The sequence below is a fragment of the Bombina bombina genome, chromosome 12, assembly GCF_027579735.1.
Source record: "Bombina bombina isolate aBomBom1 chromosome 12, aBomBom1.pri, whole genome shotgun sequence".
Classification (NCBI taxonomy): domain Eukaryota; kingdom Metazoa; phylum Chordata; class Amphibia; order Anura; family Bombinatoridae; genus Bombina; species Bombina bombina.
In genome coordinates, this window is record NC_069510.1 from 61465779 (window position 1) to 61490823 (window position 25045).

General features: G+C 39.4%; 1 protein-coding gene across 4 annotated transcripts in view; it reads right to left on the reverse strand.

Moving 5' to 3' along the window:
- Nucleotides 1-719: 719 nt before the first annotated feature.
- The window catches only part of SLC38A5 (solute carrier family 38 member 5), a 204267-nt gene continuing 179941 nt past the window's right edge, over nucleotides 720-25045 (reverse strand). For all 4 annotated transcript variants that reach the window (XM_053695700.1, XM_053695702.1, XM_053695703.1 and 1 more), the window contains 3 exons: nucleotides 12233-12377; nucleotides 1998-2101; nucleotides 720-1738 (listed from right to left, as the gene is read on the reverse strand). In XM_053695700.1, coding sequence (XP_053551675.1) covers nucleotides 1634-1738; nucleotides 1998-2101; nucleotides 12233-12377 — 354 coding nt within the window. In that variant the 3' untranslated portion in view covers nucleotides 720-1633. The remainder of the gene's footprint in view (nucleotides 1739-1997; nucleotides 2102-12232; nucleotides 12378-25045) is intronic.

Below are 25045 nucleotides of genomic sequence, written 5' to 3' on the forward strand. Positions count from 1 at the left end.
ACAGCGACTTGTAATACGGGAGACCTGCCATTTCACGCACAATGGCCAATTTTTCAGCAGTATAGCCTTACCGCACCGCAAAACTTGTAATCTTGGTGAATGTTTGGTGTAAATAGCAGTGTATAGGACAATGTGTGGTGTGAAAGGCAGTGCATCAGACAATGGGTGGTGTGAATGACAGTGCATAGGACAATGTGTGGTGTGAATGGCAGTGCATAGGACAATGGGTGGTGTGAAAGGCAGTGCATCAGACAATGGGTGGTGTGAAAGGCAGTGCATCAGACAATGGGTGGTGTGAATGGCAGTTTATAGGACAATGTGTGGTGTGAAAGGCAGTGCATCAGACAATGGGTGGTGTGAATGGCAGTTTATAGGACAATGTGTGGTGTGAAAGGCAGTGCATCAGACAATGGGTGGTGTGAATGTCAGTGAATATAACAATGGGTGATGTGAATGGCAGAGCAGGATGAATTAGGGCCGAGTAAATGACAATGTAGAAGGAACACAATACAAATTAAACTAAACAATGGAAGAATGTTGAGGATAAAACCCAGGAAGGAGTAAATCAGATGCAGATAGAAGAGGAAAGCAAACAGAATCTGATGTAGGACTAATGTGAGAGAATAGGATCACATACACTGCTAGTAATTTATGAAGTAAGAGATCGGTGAGGAAGTAGTAGATGCTAAGATAGCTACAAATACACTTACTGCCTGCTCTGAGATCAGACACTGAAACACATTTATCAGCTGTACATGGTAAATAACGAGCTATAGAAACATTTTTTTAAAAATTTATTTGCCACTTCATTGTCCATCATGAGGAGTCCGCGTGTTCTGGACTTGCAGATGTTGGGTCATGCGGGACTCAAGGCAGACACGGCCAGGAGTGTGTTAACAGAGAAGGGGCAATGCAGCGATTCCAATAAAGTAGAGAATATAGACAAATATTTCCTGAAGGAATCACAGTGATTAGGACGGAGGACAAATAATGATTAGTGCAGAAGGCAGCTGCTCTATAGACCTCTAAGCATAGCTATAAACTTGTAACAGTCCAGTATGTGCTCATATAACAGAGCCCTTGAATAATTAGCACTGCCCATATCTCCTACTGTGTGTAATAAGGCACCACACTCAACCAACAGAGCATACCTGTCGAAGGTCATTGTTTCGGATCAATATTATATTCTGTGTTTCTAAAAATGATTAAGGTAGATCAAGATATGTGCTTAGCATCACTATACAGTGTTCTGTCCTCTCCGACTGTAGTTACCTAACAGTGTGATGCACGGATATACCCTGCTACTATGGGTGGGCAGCGAGGTAGATACACTGATTTAGGCAGGGCACACCATATTCCCTGTACAGATATGGCACTGTGGTAGGCTTCCAGCTCTGACTGACACAGAGGAACCAGGAGTTTTCATAGTGTGTGATCCTCCAGAGTATTTTGCAGCAGCTGAGGGCAGGGAGTACTTGTGGGGTTGATTATCTTTTGTTCTGTTTTGATTGGATATCCCCCTCTCCCAGCTATTCTCAGTATCAGATCCATTATTCTGATCTTTAGCAGACAAGATGAACCCAAGAGAATTGTCCCAATGTCCTTGTTCAAGAGAGAGGGGACGTAGGGGAGGTTAGTGACCACCAGCACTGCTCTTCCCGGTAGTCACCCAGTCCACAATTATGAAAGTCAGACTCATGATCATGAAGATGAAGCCTAGAGAGGCAAACAGGGCAGCCTACATGGGAAGAAGACAAGAGGTTATGAAGGTTGGATCATGGATAGGCGTCATAGAAAGGAAGATATGGAAAGGAGAGAATGGAGGAAAACAGATACGAAAGGAAGAAAAGAGCAAAGCATGCAACATACATAATGCAAAAGAACAGAAAAAGAAATGTAGATCATCACTAATGGGATTAAGAGAAACAGAAAGACCAAGAGAAACAGAAAGAACAAAATGAAGAGACAAAGGGAGGCACAAAATAATGGTAAAGTACCTGAATCTTTGAACGTGAAAAGAGAGGTTCCTTTTCATTGGGAACTATGCGGATATAAAAGATGCTTGGAAGGATAAAGATCAGGCTGGGGGCAGAGGTTGCTCCTGTATGAAGAATGGATATTAGTCTATATACTAAATAAAATGCAGCATATCAAAAAGACAGACCAAGCAGAAATAATGTCACAATGATACCATAATGGGTCCAATGACCAAAAGCTTTCTGCTCAGGTGAGATGATCTAAGAAGTCTCGCTATTACGGAGAGGTTCCTCAAGGAAACTATGAAACATAAATTTTACCTTGAGAGATGTTTATCTCACTATGGGCCAGATTACTAGTGGCAGCCTAATGGTTGTGCGTGAGCGATACCGGGTTTATTGCACCTGTTTGCGCGTCGGGAGTAGAACGCGTATTACAAGTTGAAAGTAAACACATCGCTTAAGCAGATTTGAAGTTAACGCGCATTGTCTTAGCACAACCTCAGAGCTCGGGTTAACTGTTTCGTGAAACATCATAAATACATTTAACAGTTACACTCATAATAACACTATCTAATAAAAATTATTTTAAAAAAAATATTGCACACAAAAGTTATAAGGGTGTTAGAAAAAAAAGCAGGCAAAGGGCTTTAACAGAGTTACAAACATAAACAACTCTAAATATGTATGTATGTATGTATGTTTACATACATATATATATACACATAGACATATATATATATATATATATATATATATATATATATATATATATAAATAAAAGTGCATTGGAGCCCTTTGCAATTAAGCAGTGTTATACTATGTTTACTGTGAATATTTTACATTCCAATGTTCTGCACATAGCAGAATATCTTCTTTGTATTGTTAAATATATATTCCTATATATATATATATATATATATATATATATATATATACATACACACAGTATATATATATATATATATATATATATATATATATCTGTACAGTATATAATCATGTGTATATATATATAAAAGTATAAATATATATTGTATCAAAATATCATCAGATATATGTAGAAATATGTATTTATAAATAAATAAAACATATTCTTCAAAGTGAAGAACATTTGAATGTGAAATATTCATATTTTCATGTTCGGTTAGCTCACTTGAGAATATGTGATCGGGTTTTGCTCCATTGACTTCTATGGGGGAATACGTTATCACACTCACGATATTCTAAGATTATCCTTTTGCGTGCATCGGCGAAAACAGTTAACTTTCAACTAGTAATACAAGTGCAACCCAACGTGAATAGAAAGCTTCTAGCGCAGTTAGTAGCGCTAAAAAAACAAAATTTATGCTTACCTGATAAATTTCTTTCTCTTACGATGTATCGAGTCCACGGATTCATCCAATACTTGTGGGATATTCTCCTTCCCAACAGGAAGTGGCAAAGAGAGCACCCACAGCAGAGCTGTCTATATAGCTCCTCCCTTAGCTCCACCCCCCCAGTCATTCGACCGAAGGCTAGGAAGAAAAAGGAGAAACTATAGGGTGCAGTGGTGACTGAAGTTTTTTAAATAAAAATAAATATACTACCTGTCTTAAATAGACAGGGCGGGCCGTGGACTCGATACATCGCAAGAGAAAGAAATGTATCAGGTAAGCATAAATTTTGTTTTCTCTTGCAAGATGTATCAAGTCCACGGATTCATCCAATACTTGTGGGATACCAATACCAAAGCTTTAGGACACGGATGAAGGGAGGGACAAGACAGGTACCTAAACGGAAGGCACCAATGCTTGTAGAACCTTTCTCCCAAAAATAGCCTCCGAAGAAGCAAAAGTATAAAATTTGTAAAATTTGGAAAAAGTATGAAGCGAAGACCAAGTCGCCGCCTTACAAATCTGTTCAACAGAAGCATTTTTAAAAGCCCATGTGGAAGCCACTGCTCTAGTAGAATGAGCAGTAATCCTTTCAGGAGGCTGCTGGCCAACAGTCTCATAAGCCAAACGGATGATGCTTTTCAGCCAAAAAGAAAGAGAGGTAGCCGTAGCCTTTTGAACTCTCCGCTTACCAGAATAGACAACAAACAACGAAGATGTTTGACGAAAATCTTTAGTTGCTTGTAAGTAGAACTTTAAAGCACGAACCACATCAAGATTGTGCAACAGACTTCCTTCTTGGAAGAAGGAATAGGACACAGAGAAGGAACAACAATTTCCTGATTGATATTCCTATTAGAAACAACCTTAGGAAGGAATCCAGGTTTGGTACGCAAAACCACCTTATCAGCATGGAAAACAAAATAAGGTGAGTCACACTGTAAAGCAGGTAACTCAGAAACTCTTCGAGCCGAAGAGATAGCTACTAAAAACATAATTTTCCAAGATAGAAGATTAATATCTATGGAATGCATAGGATCAAACGGAACCCCTTGAAGAACTTTAAGAACTAAGTTTAAGCTCCAAGGCGGAGCAACAGGTTTGAATACAGGCTTGATCCTGACTAAAGCCTGACTAAACGCCTGAACGTCTGGGACATTTGCCAGACGTTTGTGTAAAAGAATAGACAAAGCAGATATCTGTCCTTTCAAGGAACTAGCTGACAATCCCTTCTCCAATCCTTCTTGGAGAAAAGACAATATCCTAGGAATCATAATCTTACTCCATGCGTAACCCTTGGATTCACACCAATGAAGATATTTTCGCCATATCTTATGATAGATTTTCCTGGTGACAGGCTTTCTAGCCTGAATCAGGGTATCAATGACCGACTCAGAAAACCCACGCTTTGATAAAATCAAGCGTTCAATCTCCAAGCAGTGAGACGCAGAGAAATTAGATTTGGATGCGTGAATGGACCCTGGATTAGAAGGTCCTGCCTCATCGGCAGAGTCCACGGTGGAACAGATGACATGTCCACCAGATCTGCATACCAAGTCCTGCCTGGCCACGCAGGCGCTATCAAAATCACTGAAGCTCTCTCCTGCTTGATTCTGGCAACCAGACGTGGAAGGAGAGGAAACAGTGGAAATACATAGGCCAGGTTGAAGGACCAGGGCACTGCTAGAGCATCTATCAGTACTGCCTGGGGATCCCGGGACCTGGACCCGTAACAAGGAAGCTTGGCGTTCTGACGAGACGCCATCAGATCTAATTCTGGTGTGCCCCATAGCCGAGTCAGCTGGGCAAATACTTCCGGATGGAGCTCCCACTCCCCCGGATGAAAAGTCTGGTGACTTAGGAAATCCGCCTCCCAGTTCTCTACCTCTGGGATATGGATTGCTGAAAGATGGCAAGAGTGAGTCTCCGCCCATCGGATTATTTTGGTCACCTCCATCATCGCTAGAGAACTCCGTGTTCCTCCTTGATGATTGATATAAGCTACAGTCGTGATGTTGTCCGACTGAAATCTGATGAACTTGGCCGTAGCCAGCTGAGGCCACGTCTGAAGAGCATTGAATATCGCTCTCAGTTCTAGAATGTTTATCGAGAGGAGAGCTTCCTCCTGAGACCATAAGCCCTGAGCTTTCAGGGAGTTCCAGACTGCACCCCAGCCCAGTAGGCTGGCATCTGTCGTTACTATGAGCCACTCTGGCCTGCGGAAACACATTCCCAGAGACAGGTGGTCCGGAGACAACCACCAGAGAAGAGAATCTCTGGTCTCCTGATCCAGATGTATTTGAGGAGATAAATCTGCATAATCCCCATTCCACTGTTCGAGCATGCATAGTTGCAGTGGTCTGAGGTGTAGGCTGGCAAAAGGAACTATGTCCATTGCCGCTACCATAAGTCCGATTACCTCCATACACTGAGCCACTGATGGCCGAGGAATGGAATGAAGAGCTCGGCAGGTGGTTATGAGTTTTGATTTCCTGACCTCCGTCAGAAATATTTTCATTTCTATTGAGTCTATCAGAGTCCCTAGGAAGGAAACTCTTGTGAGAGGGAAGAGAGAACTCTTTTTTATGTTCTTTGGTAACAGAAAGAGAAAACCAATGGCACTACTTTTTTAGTGAAAGGATTATTATGCTAAGAAGCTCTAGATCTCTATATATGACAGACTGGGAAGTATATCCCAGATCAATGCTGTAGTATAAGAGTCTGTGGTGCTGTGTACTGTATATAGACTATGAAGGCTGGATGTGGTTAAAGAGATAACCACAGAAAGGAGTACACTTATAGCACTCAAGAGCTTGTAATTTTATGCTTTTTTAATCACAAGGCTCAAAGTGGTGAAATGTTAGTAAAGACAACACTTGTTCCCAAATATATTAAATCTAACTAAATTTAAAACTTAACGTTTATTAATTCACAGTGCTAAAATTTGCGGAAAACAAAAAATGAATTAAAAACACTTAACCAAAATGTGTGCTAAGTGAGATTATGTAAAGTAATAGAGTAGGCTAATAATACCAGGGTAAGAGTCTCTATTTGTATAATTCTCTGTAGGGGGGGTCGTGTAGTATAGGTACAACCAACAGGGGGTTAAATATACTTATAAATGGAGTCCAGATCAGTTCTTAGTATTTAATACGTATGTGGCCCCTATATTATGTATCAGTACTGACTACAGCTAACTGGAGATTTCTGGATATAAACTGCCTTGGGATTTAATATCCCTACTTTCTAATTAGAACCGTTTAGAGTAGTATTATAACTATAAAATGGTTAAGCAAAATTGACTCCGTAGAGTTGGGGTTAACACTTTAGTGTGTTCACTCAGAGCTAGTCTGATAGATACCATATATAGTGGTGTTAGGTTGAATAGAATAGGTTATAAATCCTATATTGTGAGTCTACTCGTGTATTATGCCACCTATAGGTGTAGTATATCATTAAGCGTTGATACCAGAGTTCGTGTGTGTATTGTATTACTGACCTGCTTATTCAAACAGGGCTTGCAAGATAACACGTAGTTGGTTACATTGGCTAAATAATAGTATAGGTTGTCAGAATCTCACTGACTGCGATTCTGAATTGATATTAGCCAGTAGAAGTAGTTTAATACGTATAATTGGTTGTGGCTAAATTGGCTATATATCAATATTGGTTGTCAGGATCTCCCAAACTGAGATTCTAAATTCATGTCACTAAATAGCACTAGTTTCAAACATATAATTAGTTGTGACTGAGATTTACTTGTGTCGTGTGATTATTAAAGTTATTTCAATAGAGTTCAGTTGAATGATATAGATATTTAGTTCAAAGTTCAATTGATGCAGCAATATGTGTTACAAATTTTATTGCATTGTATCATTTGTGAATGTGCTCATGTAAATACAATTTAATTGCTGAAGGAACTACCTGCAACTTTTCAGTTAAAGTTGTATGGTTTGTTAACATGTAGTAAACCGCTTCTAGTGTCCTCTATTTTTTTGATATTATGTTAGCTGTGTCTTAGCTTTAAGAGAAATATCTTAAACTTTATTATTTATAAGTTTGTTAAAGTCACAGTATTGGTATTCTTGGAAAACAACACACACTTGTACTCTGTTAGTGTCTGGTATTTGGATTTTAAATGATTGAGATTTAATAGTGTTTGTACATTTTCATGTCACAGTATTGCTCTCTTGTGAAATAACTCCCACCGCTATTTTGTTGGTAAGCGTTATTGTTATAACGATATAGAGTCCGTTTTATTATTTTCAAATATCTCCCACCACTGTTCTGTTAGTAAGCATAGTTGTTATCACGGTATAGAATCAGTTTTTTACTATACAATATCTCCCACCGGTACGGTGTTAGTAAGCATTATTGTAGTAATGGTATACAGCCGGTTTTGTTGCTGGTTGTAGGCTGACAGGTAAAGCCCAGTGTTGCCCTTATCTACTTTTGGCGCTTTCGTGTTTAAATTATTTAGCCGTTAATACAATCTTGCACACAAGCGGTAGCTGAAATTTAGAAAGTAGCCATTACTATCTTGTAGCCAGTACTATATTGATCCCATGTCAGTCTTCAATACCACTGACCTCCCTTGTTTTCGTTTTCAGTTTAATAAAGACTCAAGTATATTGCCTCAATTAAATAACAAATTTACATTTAGCATTAATAATGGTTAGCATCTAAAAATACAGGAGTTCGCAATGACTCCTCACCATTTCCCTAAATCCCTAACATGTTTCGCCGTCTAACACGGCTTTTTCAAAGGGTTATCGCGATTGCACTGTTTGCATACGCCTTATAAACCCGATTGGTAGTTAGCTCCATCCAATGGGAAGTAACTATGCAGGTGGAATGATCATCATTTAGTCACAAGTCTTCTGGGTAATGTAGTTTTATGCGAGGCTTGTATTTGACACTAAGTTTTACTAGTGCCTAAAATTATTTACGTCTATAATTAACGTTTAAACGTTAACTTTAGCCTTGATCCAGACCGGATTACTATGTTGGATATATTGCTCTATTAATTTACAACAATATTATTGTAGGTTTTTTCCGAAGGAACTCAATGTATTAACTTCATGATTGCTTTTGTAAACAGAGAAGTATTATTATTTGTCACTTGAAGAAGTCATTAGCAGAATGCAAATTTTATTATGGGGATCTTTGCTTTAAATAAAAAAGTGACGGTTAAACACTGTATACCTTGGGTTTCTTATTTGTTATACTATTGATAGACCCTAAAGGTACTATTATTATGCTTAGATGGGACCTTAAAAAATAGTCATAATGAATAACTAGAACTTATATACATAAGTTAAAAATAGTGCATAGAATATACTCGAGTGTGCACTGAAATGTGAGTAAAAGAAATTATAACATTTTACAAAATTGTGTCTTATAATGGACTTTATATGATTCAGTGATTTAAACATATTTTTTAAGGGGAAATTGTGACGTGATTATGGGTAAGTACCCCTGTGGGTAACATTAGTGTTAGTGGTTGGTGTTGATGTCCTGAAAATTTTAAATAATTAATTAAAGGGGTGGTTAGATCGGCAGGAGTGGGAGAGAGAGAAAGTGAAAATTAATTGAAAATAGAAAAAAGAAAGAAAGAAAAGATGTGTCATTGTGCAAGAAAAGGTGCTAAGATGTATTGGGATTACGGTGTCTCCAGTTATTGATCCCATTTTCATTATTATATTTTGTGATATTTGCCACTATGTCATAAGATATTGTCGGTTCTCACATTTCCTAATTATGATGATTTTATTATCTTTACTTTTGTGCCATTTAGGGAAATATATCAATTGAATTATCACTGGCTAAAGTAATTAGGTTTTTGGGTAGTTATAATCTTGGCCATAATGGGCAAATGTTTAGTGGTTATGGTTTCATTAAAATATTTGTATTCTCATTAATTTTGTGCCCTATCTACTTGTATCACTGGCTCCAGTAGTCTGAAATATGATGATTATAATTCAGTTAGAGTCATATTTGTTCCACCTTTGAGTCTCTAGTATGTATAATCGTCTATTATTGACATGGTGGATTCTTCTGAATTATATCCTAGCTAATGGCTCCTTCAATTCATTAGTCTTCTTTTATTTGATTCATTATTGAAGCTTTTGAGCTTGATAAAATCTATTGTTATGCGTTCCTGTTTTCTTTCATACCTACTTAAAAATATTGTGTTTGTTATAGAATAGTATGTGTCATGTTTACTATTCTTAATATTTTGCGTATTGTTTTAGCTTTTTCCTTTATATTAGTAGTTGTCTTCTGCCTGTTTTTCTTATTGTAGTTAAAGTTTCAAGAGTAAATTTAATTCTTGTATTTTGAAGATATTTTATATTGATTTATTACACTTTAAAGAAAAGAGCTAAAATTATTTTATTCATTATTGGAGTTAAAGTTTCAAGAGTGTATCTAACTCTTGTATTTTGAAGATATTTTATATGGATTTATTGCACTTTAAAGAAAAGAGCTAAAATTATTTTGTTCATTAAGTCCATGTGGTTGGACACTGTTGAGCAAAAATATCCATTTTGTCTCTGCTTGTAATAATCTTGTTTCCAGGTCACCTCCCCGAATACCTAGGGAGATTTTTTGTAGGCCAAAGCATTTTACTTCATTTTGTCTTGATTGATGATGATTAAGGAAGTGTCTGGCCACATACGTATTAAATACTAAGTACTGATCTGGACTCCATTTATAAGTATATTTAACCCCCTGTTGGTTGTACCTATACTACACGACCCCCCCTACAGAGAATTATACAAATAGAGACTCTTACCCTGGTATTATTAGCCTACTCTATTACTTTACATAATCTCACTTAGCACACATTTTGGTTAAGTGTTTTTAATTCATTTTTTGTTTTCTGCAAATTTTAGCACTGTGAATTAATAAACGTTAAGTTTTAAATTTAGTTAGATTTAGTATATTTGGGAACAAGTGTTGTCTTTACTAACATTTCACCACTTTGAGCCTTGTGATTAAAAAAGCATAAAATTACAAGCTCTCGAGTGCTATAAGTGTACTCCTTTCTGTGGTTATCTCTTTAACCACATCCAGTCTTTTTTATGTTCACCTTCCACCCATGAGATCTCAGAAAAACCAACACGATGTCCGTGTGGGACTTGGCTAGCTGGAAAGTCGATGCTTGAATTAAGATGTCATCTAGATAAAGCGCCACTGCTATGCCCCGCGGTCTTAGAACAGCCAAAAGGGACCCTAGCACCTTTGTGAAAATTCTGGGAGCTGTGGCCAACCCGAAGGGAAGGGCCACAAACTGGTAATGCCTGTCCAGAAAGGCGAATCTGAGGAATTGATGATGATCTCTGTGAATAGGGATGTGCAGATACGCATCCTTTAAGTCCACGCTGGTCATATATTGACCCTCCTGGATCAGAGGCAGAATGGTCCGAATGGAATTTGTTTAGAATTTTGAGATCCAAGATTGATCTGAAAGTTCCTTCTTTTTTGGGAACCACAAACAGATTTGAGTAAAACCCTAGCCCTTGTTCCGCTTTTGGAACTGGGCGAATCACTCCCATGGTGTGTAGGTCTTCTACACAGCGTAAGAAAGCCTCTCTCTTTGTCTGGTTTGCAGACAATTGATAAATGTGAAATCTCCCCCTTGAAAGGGGAGTCTTTGAAGTCCAGAAGATAACCCTGGGTAACAATTTCTAAAACCCAGGAATCGTGAACATCTCTTGCCCAAGCCTGAGCGAAGAGAGAGAGTCTGCCCCCTACTAGATCCGGTCCCGGATCGGGGGCTACCCATTCATGCTGTCTTAGAGGCAGCAGCAGGCTTCTTGGCCTGTTTACCCTTGTTCCAAGCCTGGTTAGGTCTCCAGAATGACTTGGATTGGGCAAAATTCCCCTCTTGCTTCGCAGCTGGGGAAGAGGAACCACCCTTGAAGTTCCGAAAGGAACGAAAATTATTTTGTTTGGTCCTCATTTTATTTGTTTTAGCCTGAGGGAGGGCATGGCCTTTCCCTCCAGTGATGTCTGAAATAATCTCTTTCAGTTCAGGCCCGAATTGGGTCTTTCCCTTGAAAGGGATGTTCAAAAGTTTAGATTTTGAGGACACATCAGCAGACCAGGACTTAAGCCATAAAGCCCTGAGCGCTAAAATGGCAAAACCTGAATTCTTTGCCGCTAATTTAGCCAGTTGAAAAGCGGCATCTGTAATGAAAGAATTAGCCATCTTAAGGGCCTTAATTCTATCCATAATATCCTCTAATGGAGTCTCCATCTGAAGAGCCTCTTCTAGAGCCTCGAACCAGAAAGCAGCTGCAGTAGTTACAGGAACAATGCATGCAATAGGTTGGAGAAGAAAACCTTGGTGAACAAAAATTTTCTTTAGGAGACCCCTTTTGCTTGAGAAAATAAAAACTAACATTTTTGTCACCACACTCACTTTACCCTTCCTAGTACTTAGAGTAGGCAAAGAGAATGACTGGGGGGTGGAGCTAAGGGAGGAGCTATGTAGACAGCTCTGCTGTGGGTGCTCTCTTTGCCACTTCCTGTTGGGAAGGAGAATATTCCACAAGTATTGGATGAATCCGTGGACTCGATACATCTTGCAAGAGAAATAGCACTCCACTCATAATCTGGCCCTACGGCTTCTGTAAGTGAATTAGAGAATCCTATATTACATTATAATATAATATTACATTATAAGATCTTAAAAAAATCCCAAAGATTTTGTGTGATATCTCTTGAAAGCAGCGAGTTTGCGATCACCAGGCCCTTTTTGTGTTTGGGTTGATTAGCATGAAAATATGATGTGCATTAGATACATTATTTAGGCTCTGTACCTTAGATAAAAGGAACATCAGCCAGCACAACTAGAATATAAATCGTTCTTACCAATAACTCCAAAAATATCCCTGATGCTGGGAACAAAGATGACAAGAATATTGACTGCCACCAATAAACATATAGCGATTACAATGTGGCGCCACCACCTAAAATCTTTCCCAGGGAAAATCAGCTGCTGGATTGCTCTTCGTATCTAGGGAGAGTGAAAGGAGTATAATTAGAATACAAAACAAACAAAAATGCAGAAGAGAGTACAGACAGCATTAAAGGGACAGTAAAGTCATAATTAGACATTCATGATTTAGACAGAGCATACAATTTTAAACAACTTTTCAATTTACTTTTATTTTTTTAATTTGCTTCCCTCTCTTGTTATCCTTTGTTGAAGGGTTTATCTAGGAAAGCTCAGGAACAGCAAAGCACCTGGGTACTAGCTGCTGATTGGTGGCTGCATATATATACTGAAATTTGATAATAGAAGTAAACTGGAAAGTTGTTTAAAAACAATATTTATGCTTACCTGATAAATGTATTTATTTCCGGATATGGAGAGTCTACAATGTCATCAATTACTAGTGGGAATATCACTCCTGGCCAGCAGGAGGAGGCAGAGAGCACCACAGCAAAGCTGTTAAGTGTCACTCTCCTACCCTAATCCCCAGTCTCATCCGACTGAAAGGAAATGGAAAAAGGAAAAACACAAAGGTGTAGAGGTGCCTGAGGTTTAGTCAAACAATAACTGTCTTAAACGAAAGGGCGGGGTCGTGGACTCTCCATATCCAGAAATAAATAAATTTATCAGGTAAGCATAAATTTTGTTTTCTTTATATGGAGAGTCCACAACGTCATCAATTACTAGTGGGAACCAATACCCAAGCTAGAGGACACAGATTACTAGGGAGGGATAACAAGACAGGCAGACCTAAACAGAAGGCACCACCGCTTAACCCTTTAAGTGCTAAGCACTTTCCCACCTGGGTGCTAAGATTTTTTAATGTTTTTTTCTTTTCTTTTCTTTTTTTTTTCTTCCTTTTCAGACCGCCAAGACTTACACTGTTGGAAAGGTTAGGCGATTACCTTTCAAATGGTGGGTCTTGGGGGTCTGTAGCTGCTGAGATACAGGCTTCTAAACAGCATGCCCCCTGCTCCTATACTTAACATTGTTAAGTATAAATAAAGTTGTGCAGTGACGTCATCACGTTATTGCGCATGACGTCACCACGCAAAACGGGAAACCCCGGCGATGCCTGTCACTCTGCAGGCACGATCACCGGGGTAGGAGCCCCCAGATCTCCCTCAAGGTGGGAGAGTGCTAGCGACGGCTCTGAGCCATCATTAGCACCAGAGTGGGAAACTCTGCGACGGCTCAGAGCCGTCGTTAGCACTCAAGGGGTTAAAGTACCTTTCTCCCAAAAGAAGCCTCAGCTGAAGCAAAAGTATCAAATTTCTAGAATTTGGAAAAAGTATGCAAAGAGAACCAAGTTGCAGCCTTGCAAATCTTGAAACTTTAATTTTGAAGGCCCAAGAAGAGGAGACAGCCATCGTGAAATGAGCAGTAATTCTCTCAGGAGGCTGCTTTCCAGCAGTCTCATAAACAAAACAAATCACACTTCTCAACCAGAAGGAAAGAGAAGTAGAAGTAGCCTTCTGACCTTTACGCTTTCCAGAGAAACAAACAAACAGGTCAGAAGACTGGCGAAAATCCTTAGTTGCATGTAGATAAAATTTCTAAGCACACACAACATCCAAGTTGTGCAACAAACGTCCCATATTAGAAGAAGGATTAGGACATATAAAAGGAACAACAATTTCCAGATTAATAGTTCTAGCCGAAACCACTTTCGGAAGAAACCTAACTTAGAACCAAGAATTGCCTTATCAGCATGAAAATAAGGTAAGGCGAATCAAACTGCGAAGCCCAGAGTTCCGAGACTCACTGAGCAGAAGAGATAGCAAAAAGAAACAAAGCCTTCCAAGATAACAACTTAATATCTATGGAATGCAATGTCTCAAACATAGCCTGCTGCAAAGCTTAAGAACAAGGATAAGACTCCAAAGAGGAGTACTGACTGACAATCCCTTCTCCAGACCTTCCTGGAGAAAGAACAAAATCCTAGGAATCCGACCCCACTCCAAGGAGTAGCCCTTGGATTCACTCCAGTAAGGAATTTACACTATATCTTATGGTAAATATTTCTAGAAAACGACTTGCGAGTCTGAATCAGGGTCTCAACGACCGACTCAGAAAAACCACGCTTAGACAAAACTAAACGTTCAATCTCCAAGCAGTCAGTTTCAGAGAAACGAGATTTGGATGAAGGAATGGACCCTGATTTAGAAGATCCTTCCTACGAGGCAACCTCCAAGGTGGCAGGGATGATATCTTCACTAGGTCTGCATACCAAATCCTGCAAGGCCATGCAGGAGCTATTAGAATTACCGATGCTCACTCCAGTTTGATGCAAGCAATGTCTCATGGAAGGAGAGCAAACGGTAGAAACAGGTAAGTCAGATCGAAATCCCTAGGAACCGCCAAAGCGTCTATCAGGGCGGCCTGCAGATCTCTTGACCTTGAACCGTACCTTGGAAACTTGGCTTTCTGCTGAAATGCCATCAGATCCCACTCCAGCACCCCCCATTTGAGGGTTAACCAAAGAACACCTCCGGGTGGAAAGCCCACTCCCCGGGATGAAATGTCTGTTTTCTCAGGAAATCCGCTTTTCTGTTGTCCACCCTTGGAATGAGAATGGCAGATAGACCACAATTGTGAGCTTCCGCCTACTGAACAATCCGAGTCACCTCCTTCATGGCTAAGGAACTCAGAGTTCCTCCCTAGTGGTTGATGTAAGCCACTGAGGAGATATTGTCCGACTGGAACCTGATAAACCGGGCTAAGGATAGCTGACGCCAAGCCATCAGAGTATTATAAATCGCAATTAAATCCAAGATGAAGGAAGGTGTCCGGAAGCATGTGCCTTGAGATAGATGCTCCTGAAAAAGCCACCACGGGAGAGAGTCTCTTTTCGACTGATCTAGATCTATCCTCAGACAGATCCACATGATCCCTGTTCCACTGTCCAAGCATGCATTACTGCAGAGCTCTCAAATGGAATCAAGTAAAGGGAATGATGTCCATGGAAGCGACCATCAGACCACATACCTCTGTACATTGAGCCACTGATGGCCGAACAGAAGACTGCAGAGAGAGGCAAGAGAAAAGAATCTTTAGTTTTCTGAACTCTGTCGGAAATATTTTTATAGATAGGGAATCTATTACGGTCCCTAAGAAAACTACCCTTGTAGCTCGAACAAGGGAACTCTTTTCCAGATTCACTTTCCATCTGTGGGAAAGTAGAAAAGACAACAAGATCTCTGAATGATAGTTTGCTTGTTGAAAAAGAAAGTGCCTGAACCAATATGTCGCCCAGGTAGTGCGCTAAAGCAATTCCCAGAGACCTGATCACTGCCAAGAGAGCCCCCATAACTCTTTGAGAAAATTCTGTGAGCTGTGGCAAGGCCAAAACAGAAGAGCCACAAACTAAACGTGTTTGTCTAGAAAGGCGAATCTCAGGAACTTGTGATGATCCCGGTGGATGGAAACATGAAGATATGCATCCTTCAGGTCTATGGTCGTCATGAACTGACCCTCTTGGACCAAAGGAAGAAAAGAACGAATGGATTCCATTTTGAAGGATGATACTCTGAGAAACTTGTTGAAACACTTCAAGTCTAGCATAAGTCGAAAAGTTCACTTTTTTTTGGGAACTATGAACAGATTTGACTAGAATCCTAGGACCTGTTCCTTTAGAGGAACTGGAACTATCACTCCCAGGGGGGGAAGGATCCTGAACACATTTTAATAATGCCTCTCTCTTTATCTGGACTACAGATAATCATGAGAGGTGGCACCTGACCCTGGGAGGAAAATATTTGAATTCTATTTGAAACCCTGAGATACTATGTCCCCAGCTAAAATATCTGGGACATCCCGTATCCAATTTGACATCCTTTAGCTCTGTTCTTCTAGTCTTGTGGTAGAAAAGACCCTTAATATCTTAACTTATTTCTGTCAGACCAGGCCCAAACAAGGTCACCTTTATAAGAGAGCGCCAGAAACTTGGACATAGAGGTAACATCAGTTGACCAAGATTTTAGCCACAACGCCCTGTGGCTAGCACAGCGAAGACAGCTATCTTCCCAGGAAATAAAGGAATTGGTTAGCTTGAGAGCCTTAATTCTGTCTTGGATCTCTTCCAAAGGAATCTCTACCAAAATTGAATCAGGCAAGGTGTACCAATAAGATGCCGTACTTGAGACAGAGGCAATACAAACTGCAGGTTGCCATTGATCTTCAAATAAGCCTCCAGCTTTTGTCCTTAAAAGAGCAGCTATCCTCTATAGGGGGAGGAGAAGACAAGGGGCGCCAACATAGTGTAAATCGTATACATATGAAGCAAAAACAATATTGTGCGATAAAAGTACTCACAAACAGAGTGGCACCTTGAGTGAACTAGGTGCATGCAGGCAGACTGACATTCGGTGTCCAGCAGTCAGTACGCTGGGGGTCTCACCCGGGAGACCTATGGAAGGGGAGGTGGAGGTAAACAGCTGTGAAGTTGAAGGTGCCGGATCGCCAACGGAGGTGTTCAATAAGCGGTGGTATTTTCCCCAAGGAACACTGTTCACACGATCGAGCTCTGTCCCAAACAAACTGACAGCGTCAGTGCAAAGGACTATAATGGTCTTTTGTCCCACTGAAAAGAAAGGACTGCAAGCAGATTGAATTCTGTTGTGAAAGAAGAAATATATTAACTGCTAGGAGCACAATAATTATACAGGCTGAAAGTATCCTACTGCGCTGAGATAAAACATGTTCCACAGTCATAAAATGTAGTAAATTGCATGACTGTGGAACATGTTTTATCTCAGCGCAGTAGGATACTTTCAGCCTGTATAATTATTGTGCTCCTAGCAGTTAATATATTTCTTCTTTCACAACAGAATTCAAGCTGCTTGCAGTCCTTTCTTTTCAGTGGGACAAAAGACCATTATATTCCTTTGCACTGACGCTGTCAGTTTGTTTGGGACAGAGCTTGATCGTGTGAACAGTGTTCCTTGGGGAAAATACCACCGCTTATTGAACACCTCCGTTGGCGATCCGGCACCTTCAACTTCACAGCTGTTTACCTCCACCTCCCCTTACATAGGTCTCCCGGGTGAGACCCCCAGCGTACTGACTGCTGGACACTGAATGTCAGTGTGCCTGCATGCACCTAGTTCACTCAAGGTGCCACTCTGTTTGTGAGTAGTTTTATCGCACAATATTGTTTTTGCTTCATATTTCACAATTTACACTACGTTGGCGCCCCTTGTCTTCTCCTCCTCCTAGATATCCTGACCCACCACACCGTGGACACAAGTGGAGCAAGCCAAAACATCTGAATTTATCCAAATTATTATATCCTTTTTATTTGTGTATTGGACATTTTATCTGGACACTGATATGAACTTTCACATTTGATATTATGAACTTTCACATTTGATATTATTGATATATTTTATTTTTATATACATTTTTTATTATTGCACTTATTGTCACTCATCAAGTATTTGTTACAGGTTTATTTGATATATATGTTTTTATACCTGAAGATTTAAATACGTTTTTGTATCACTGGATTTAACTTATAGATATAATAAGAACAAGAAACCAAAGGGTTTAATCTAATATCACTGGTTATCATATGAGCGCATCCTCTTAGTTTTTTCCTTCTGAAATTACTTTATCCTCTATAGGGATAGTAGTTCTCTTAGCCAGCGTAGAAATGGTCCTTTCTACTGTAGGAACCATGAACCTGAATCTTTAAGGGAGTCAGCGACAGGAAACATCTTTTTAAAGACAGGAGACGGAGAAAAAGGAATCCCTGGCTTCTCCTATTCCTGTATAAAAAAAACTCTGTTGCACGGCCTGGAACAGGAAACACTTCCACAGTGGAATGAACATCATAGTATTTATTAAGTTTACTAGATTTCCTAGGGTTGACAATGATAGGCGAATCAGAGTCGTCCAAAGAAGCCAAAACCTCCTTTAACAATACACAAAGGTGTTCAAGCTTAAATGTGAAGGTTACTACTTCAGCATCAGATGAAGGAATTATACTGTCTGAATCTGAGTATTCACCTCAGAGGCTACAGGAGAAGCCTCCTCATCAGACTTATGAGAAAAGGCAACCAGTGTAGCAGTAGGCGGAACAGAAACCTCACTATCTGAATCTCTAAATTTCCTCTTGCGTTTTCCCTTTAACATAGGAAAAACAGATAATGCCGCAGATACCCCAGGAGATACCTGTGCAGTAAAATCTGCTGACAAAATAAACTCCTCCAAGTGACTGAGAGGAAAAGCAGGGCACTGTATGTGTAGCCATTAAGGCTTGGGACGTTTGAGGAGAAAGATGTGGTCATGCCTAAACAGCATCATCCTGAGAGACATGAGGCTTAGAAAATAAAATTCAAAGTCCTCTTTAACTAGAGAAACAAAAAGCATAGTAACACAAATTAAAATCAATGGTCAACAGACATTTGTCCATAGGAGCAGGACCCCTGCTCTATAACCAAACAAAAAGCGCAAAATACTTTTATTTCTTTATTTTTTTTTAATTAGCGCTGTGACTTTAAATAAAAACAGAATTGACATGAAAGCATTACTTCATAAGAACAGACCCCAGTTCCAAATATACAATAAAACATGTAATAGGGGCTATTGTAAAAATAAAACATGATAGGCTTTATATGCAATATAAATTAACATGGCATAGAAAGAGTTAACACACAGAGTCATTGCGCCTACTTGCATTATACAGCCAAAAACACAGCAAATTGCTCTGACAGTCCTTATGACAGAGATAAAACAAAGTACATAAACGGCAAACAATCCCTTCAACAAGTCTCTTAAACTCAGAGACATAGAACTGCTCCTTCTCAGAGAAAGGAGGCGGGATCTAATGCCGAAGCATAATCGGGCTTATAGCTAAGACCAGAAATGGTGCCTCTCTGTTCTCAGCTAGTTAAAGAGGCGGAGACACAAGGCAGCAAGAAATCAAATGCGTAGCTAGAATTAGCAGCGCACTACTTACATCCGCCCAGAACAACATAATTTATGTAAGAACTTTAACTTATAAATTCATTTCTTTCATATTTAGCAAGAGTCCATGAGCTAGTGACATATGGGATATACAATCCTACCAGGAGGGGCAAAGTTTCCCAAACCTCAAAATGCCTATAAATACACCACCACACCCACAATTCAGTTTAACGAACAGCCAAGCAGTGGGGTGATAAAGAAAGGAGTAGAAAGCATCAACAAAGGAAATTTGGAAATAATTGTGCTTTATACAAAAAAACATAGCCACCATAAAAAGGGTGGGCCTCATGGACTCTTGCCAATATGAAAGAAATTAATTTATCAGGTAAGTTCTTACATAAATTATGTTTTCTTTCATATAATTGGCAAGAGTCCATGAGCTAGTGACATATGGGATATCAATACCCAAGATGTGGATCTCCACTCAAGAGTCACAAGAGAGGGAGGGAATAAAATAAAAACAGCCATAATCTGCTGAAAAAAATTAATCCACAACCCAAAAATATATGTTTATTTCATTTGAAAGAAAAAAACTTAAACCAAAAGCAGAAGAATCAAACTGAAACAGCTGCCTGAAGAACTTTTCTACCAAAAACTGCTTCCGAAGAAGCAAATACATCAAAACAGTAGAATTTAGTAAATGTAAGCAAAGAGGACCAAGTTGCCGCTTTGCAAATCTGATCAACTGAAGCTTCATTCTTAAAAGCCCACAAAGTGGAGACTGATCTAGTAGAATGAGCTGTAATTCTCTGTAATTCTCTGAGGCGGGGCCTGACCCGACTCCAAATAAAATTGATGAATCAAAAGTTTCAACCAAGAAGCCAAGGAAATAGCAGAAGCCTTCTGACCTTTCCTAGGACCAAAAAATAAAACAAATAGACTGGAAGTCTTCCTGAAATCTTAAGTAGCTTCCACATAATATTTCAAAGCTCTTACCACATCCAAAGAATGTAAGGAACTTTCCAAAGAATTAGATTAGGACACAAGGAAGGGACAACAATTTCTCTACTAATGTTGTTAAAATTCACAACCTTAGGTAAAAATTAAAAAGAAGTCCGCAAAACGGCCTTATCCTGATGAAAAAATCAGAAATGGAGACTCACAAGAAAGAGCAGATAACTCAGAAACTCTTCTAGCAGAAGAGATGGCAAAAAGGAACAACACTTTCCCAAAAATGCATAGGTTGAAATGGAAGAACCTGTAAAGCCGTCAGAACCAAAATAAGACTCCAAGGAGGAGAAACTGATTAAATAACAAGTTTAATAAGAACTAAAGCCTGTACAAAACAGTGTATATCAGTAAGTATAGCAATCCTTCTGTGAAATAAAACAGAAAGAGCGGAGATTTGTCCTTTCAAGAAACTTGCAGACAAACCCTTATCCAAACCGTCCTGAAGAAACTGTAAAATTCTAGGAATTCTAAAAGAATGCCAGGAGATTTTATGAGAAGAACACCATTAAATGTAAGTCTTCCAAACTCTATAATAAATCTTTCTAGAAACAGATTTACGAGCTTGCAACATAGTATTAATCACTGAGTCAGAGAAACCTCTATGACTTAGTACTAAGCGTTCCATTTCCATACCTTCAAATTTAATGATTTGAAATCCTGATGGAAAAACGGACCTTGAGATAGTAGGTCTGGCCGAACGGAAGTGGCCAAGGCGGGCAACTGGACATCTGAACCAGATCCGCATACCAAAACCTGTGTGGCCATGCTGGAGCCACCAGCAACACAAATGATTGTTCCATGATGATTTTAGAGATCACTCTTGGAAGGAGAACTAGAGGCGGGAAATGTAAGCAGGATGATAACACCGAAGAAGTGTCAGCGCATCCACTGCTTCCACCTGAACATCCCTGATCCTGGACAGGTATCTGGGAAGTTTCTTGTTTAGATGAGAGGCCATGAGATCTATCTCTGGAAGACCCCACAACTGAACAATCTGAGAAAACACATCTGGATGGAGAGACCACTCCCCTGGATGTAAAGTCTGGCGGCTGAGAAAATCCGCCTCCCAATTGTCTACACCTGGGATATGCACCGCAGAGATTAGACAAGAGCTGGATTCCGCCCAAACAAGTATCCGAGATACTTCTTTCATAGCTTGGGGACTGTGAGTCCCACCCTGATGATTGACATATGCCACTGTTGTGATATTGTCTGTCTGAAAACAAATGAACAGTTCTCTCTTTAGCAGAGGTCAAAACTTAAGAGCTCTGAGAATTGCACGGAGTTCAAAAATATTTATTGGTAATCTCGCCTCTTGAGATTTACAAACCCCTTGTGCTGTCAGAGATCCCCAAACAGCTCCCCAACCTGAAAGACTCGCATCTGTTGTGATCACAGTCCAGGTTGGCCGAACAAAAGAAGCCCCTTGAACTAAACGATGGTGATCTATCCACCATGTCAGAGAGTGTCGTACATTGATTCAGCATACAAAGCTGTAGAGGTCTCATGGGAAAACGAGCAAAGGGGTTCGCGTCCGATGCTGCAGTCATGAGACCTAAAACTTCCATGCACATAGCCACTGAAGGGAATGACTGAGACTGAAGGTGCCGGCATGCTGCAACCAATTATAAATGTCTCTTGTCTGTTAGAGACAGAGTCATGGACACTGAATCTATCTGGAAGCCTAAAAAGGTGACCCTTGTCTGAAAAATCAAGAAACTTTTGGTAAATTGATCCTCCAACCATGTTTCCAAAGAAACAACACTAGTTGATTGGTGTGAGATTCTGCAGCACGCAAAGACTAAGCTAGTACCAAGATATCGTCCAAATAAGGAAACACTGCAATACCCTGTTCTCTGATTACAGAGAGTAGGGCACCCAAAACCTTTGAAAATATTTTTGGAGCTGTTGCTAGGCCAAATGGAAGAGCAACAAATTGGTAATGCTTGTTTAGAAAAGAGAATCTCAGAAACTGATAATGTTCTGGATGAATCGGAATATGAAGGTATGCATCCTGCAAGTCTATTGTGGACATATAATGTCCTTGCTGAACAAAAGGCAGAATAGTCCTTATAGTCACCATCTTAAAAGTTGGTACTCTTACATAACGATTAAAAATTTTCAGATCCAGAACTGGTCTGAATAAATTTTCCTTCTTTGGTACAATGAATAGATTTGAATAAAACCCCAAACCTTGTTCCTGAGGAGGAACTGGCATGATTACCCCTGAAGACTCCAGGTCTGAAACATACTTCAGGAAAGCCTGAGCTTTTACTGGATTTACTGGGATACGTGAGAGAAAAAAATCTTCTCACAGGAGGTCTTACTCTGAATCCTATTCGATACCCTTGAGAGACAATGCTCTGAATCCATTGATTTTGGATAGATTTTATCCAAATATCCTTGAAAAACCTTCATGCGGACTTAGGTGCTGACTTTGGTTTCCTAAATGGCTTGGATTTATTCCAATTTGAGGAAGGCTTCCAATTGGAAGCAGACTCCTTGGGGGGAGGATTGAGTTTTTGTTCCTTATTCTGACGAAAGGAACGAAAAAGGTTAGAAGCCTTAGATTTACCCTTAGGTTTTTAATCCTGAGGCAGAAAAAAACTCCCTTCCCCCAGTGACAGTTGAAAAAATAGAATCCAACTGAGAACCAAATAAATTATTACCTTGGAAAGAAAGAGATAGTAATCTAGGTTTAGATGTCATATCAACATTCCAAGATTTAAGCCACAAAGCTCTTCTAGCTAAAAAAGCTAAAGACATGGATCTAACATCAATTTTGATAATATCAAAAAATGCATCACAAATAAAAAGATTAGCATATTGCAATAGGCAAATAACGCTAGATAAGTCAGAATCCAATTCCTGTTGCGCTAAATTCTCCAACCAGAAGGTTGATGCAGCCGCAACATCAGCCAAAGAAATTGCAGGTCTGAGAAGATGACCTGAATATAAATAGGCCTTCCTTAGATAAGATTCAAGCTTCATATCTAAAGGATCCTTAAAGGAAGTACTATCTTCCATAGGAATAATGGTACGTTTAGCAAGAGTAGAAATTGCCCCATCAACTTGGGGATTTTTTCCCAAAACTCTATAGATTTTGCTGGTAAAGGATACAATTTTAAACCTTGAAGAAGGAATAAAAGAAGTACCTGGCTTATTCCATTCCCTAGAAATCATATCAGAAATAGTCTCAGGAATAGGAAAAAAAAACCCTGGAGAAACCACAGGAGGTTTAAAAACAGCATTTAAACGTTTATTAGACTGAACGTCAATAGGACTGGTTACCTCAATATCCAAAATAATTTTAAATTATTTAAATAAATAAGTAGATTTGTCAGTGTCAATGTCTGAGGAAGGATCTTCTGTATCAGATAGATCCTCATCAGAAGAGGATAAATTATGTTGTTGGTCATTTGAAATTTCATCAACTAAATGAGAAGTTTAAAAAGACCTTTACATTTATTAGAAGGTGGAAATGCAGACAACGCCTTCAAAATAGTATCAGAAACAAATTCCTTAAAATTTACAGGTATATCATGCACATTAGAAGTTGAAGGAACTTCATCTGTCAATGTACTATTACTGATGGATACACTAACTGCATGTAAAAGTTTATCATGACAACTATTACAAATGACATTCGGTGAAATAATTTCAACAATTTTACAACAAATGCACTTAGCTTTGGTAGGACCGATGTCAGGCAGCAATGTTCCAGCAGAAACTTCTGAGGCAGGATCAGATAGAGACATCTTGCAAAATGTAAGAGAAAAAACAACATATAAAGCAAAATTATCTATTTCCTTATATGACAGTTTCAGGAATGGGAAAAAAAGCAAATAGTATAGACCTCTGATAGAGAAAAAATCAAGAGGCAAACATCAATGGGGTATTGAAAAAAACAACGTAACGTAAACTTTTTGGCGCCAAAAAATAACCAGAAATGACACACTCGCGTCACTAGTGACTCAACCGTGTGAAAGGTCTCTATGACGCAATAAAGTTTAGCATTTGACGCACCCGCGGGCCTAATGCCTCCCGCAATTTGCAAGAAGTAGTCAATTGAAAAAAAGACTAAACCCCAGGTAAGAAAAAATTTCTTTAAAAGATGTTTATGTTACCCAAATATGAAACTGACAGTCTGCAGAAGGAAATACATGAACCTGACTCATGGCAAATATAAGTACAATACATATATTTAGAACTTTATATAAATGCATAAAGTGCCAAACCATAGCTGAGGTGTCTTAAGTAATAAAAAACATACTTACCAAAAGACACCCATCCACATATAGCAGATAGCCAAACCAGTACAGAAACAGTTATCAGTAGAGGTAATGGTAAATTGAGAGTATATCGTCGATCTGAAAAGGGAGGTAGGAGATGAATCTCTACGACCGATAACAGAGAACCCATGAAATAGACCCCGTTAGAGAAATCATCGTATTCAATAGGTGATACTCCCTTCACGTCCCTCTGACATTCGCTGTACTCTGAGAGGAATCGGGCTTCAACAATGCTGAGAAGCGCATATCAACGTAGAAATCTTAGCACAAACTTACTTCACCACCTCCATAGGAGGCAAAGTTTGTAAAACTGAATTGTGGGTGTGGTGAGGGGTGTATTTATAGGCATTTTGAGGTTTGGGAAACTTTGCCCCTCCTGGTAGGATTGTATATCCCATATGTCACTAGCTCATGGACTCTTGCCAATTGAAAGAAAGAAATTTATGTTTGCCAAGACCTTATCTGCGTTGTAAACAA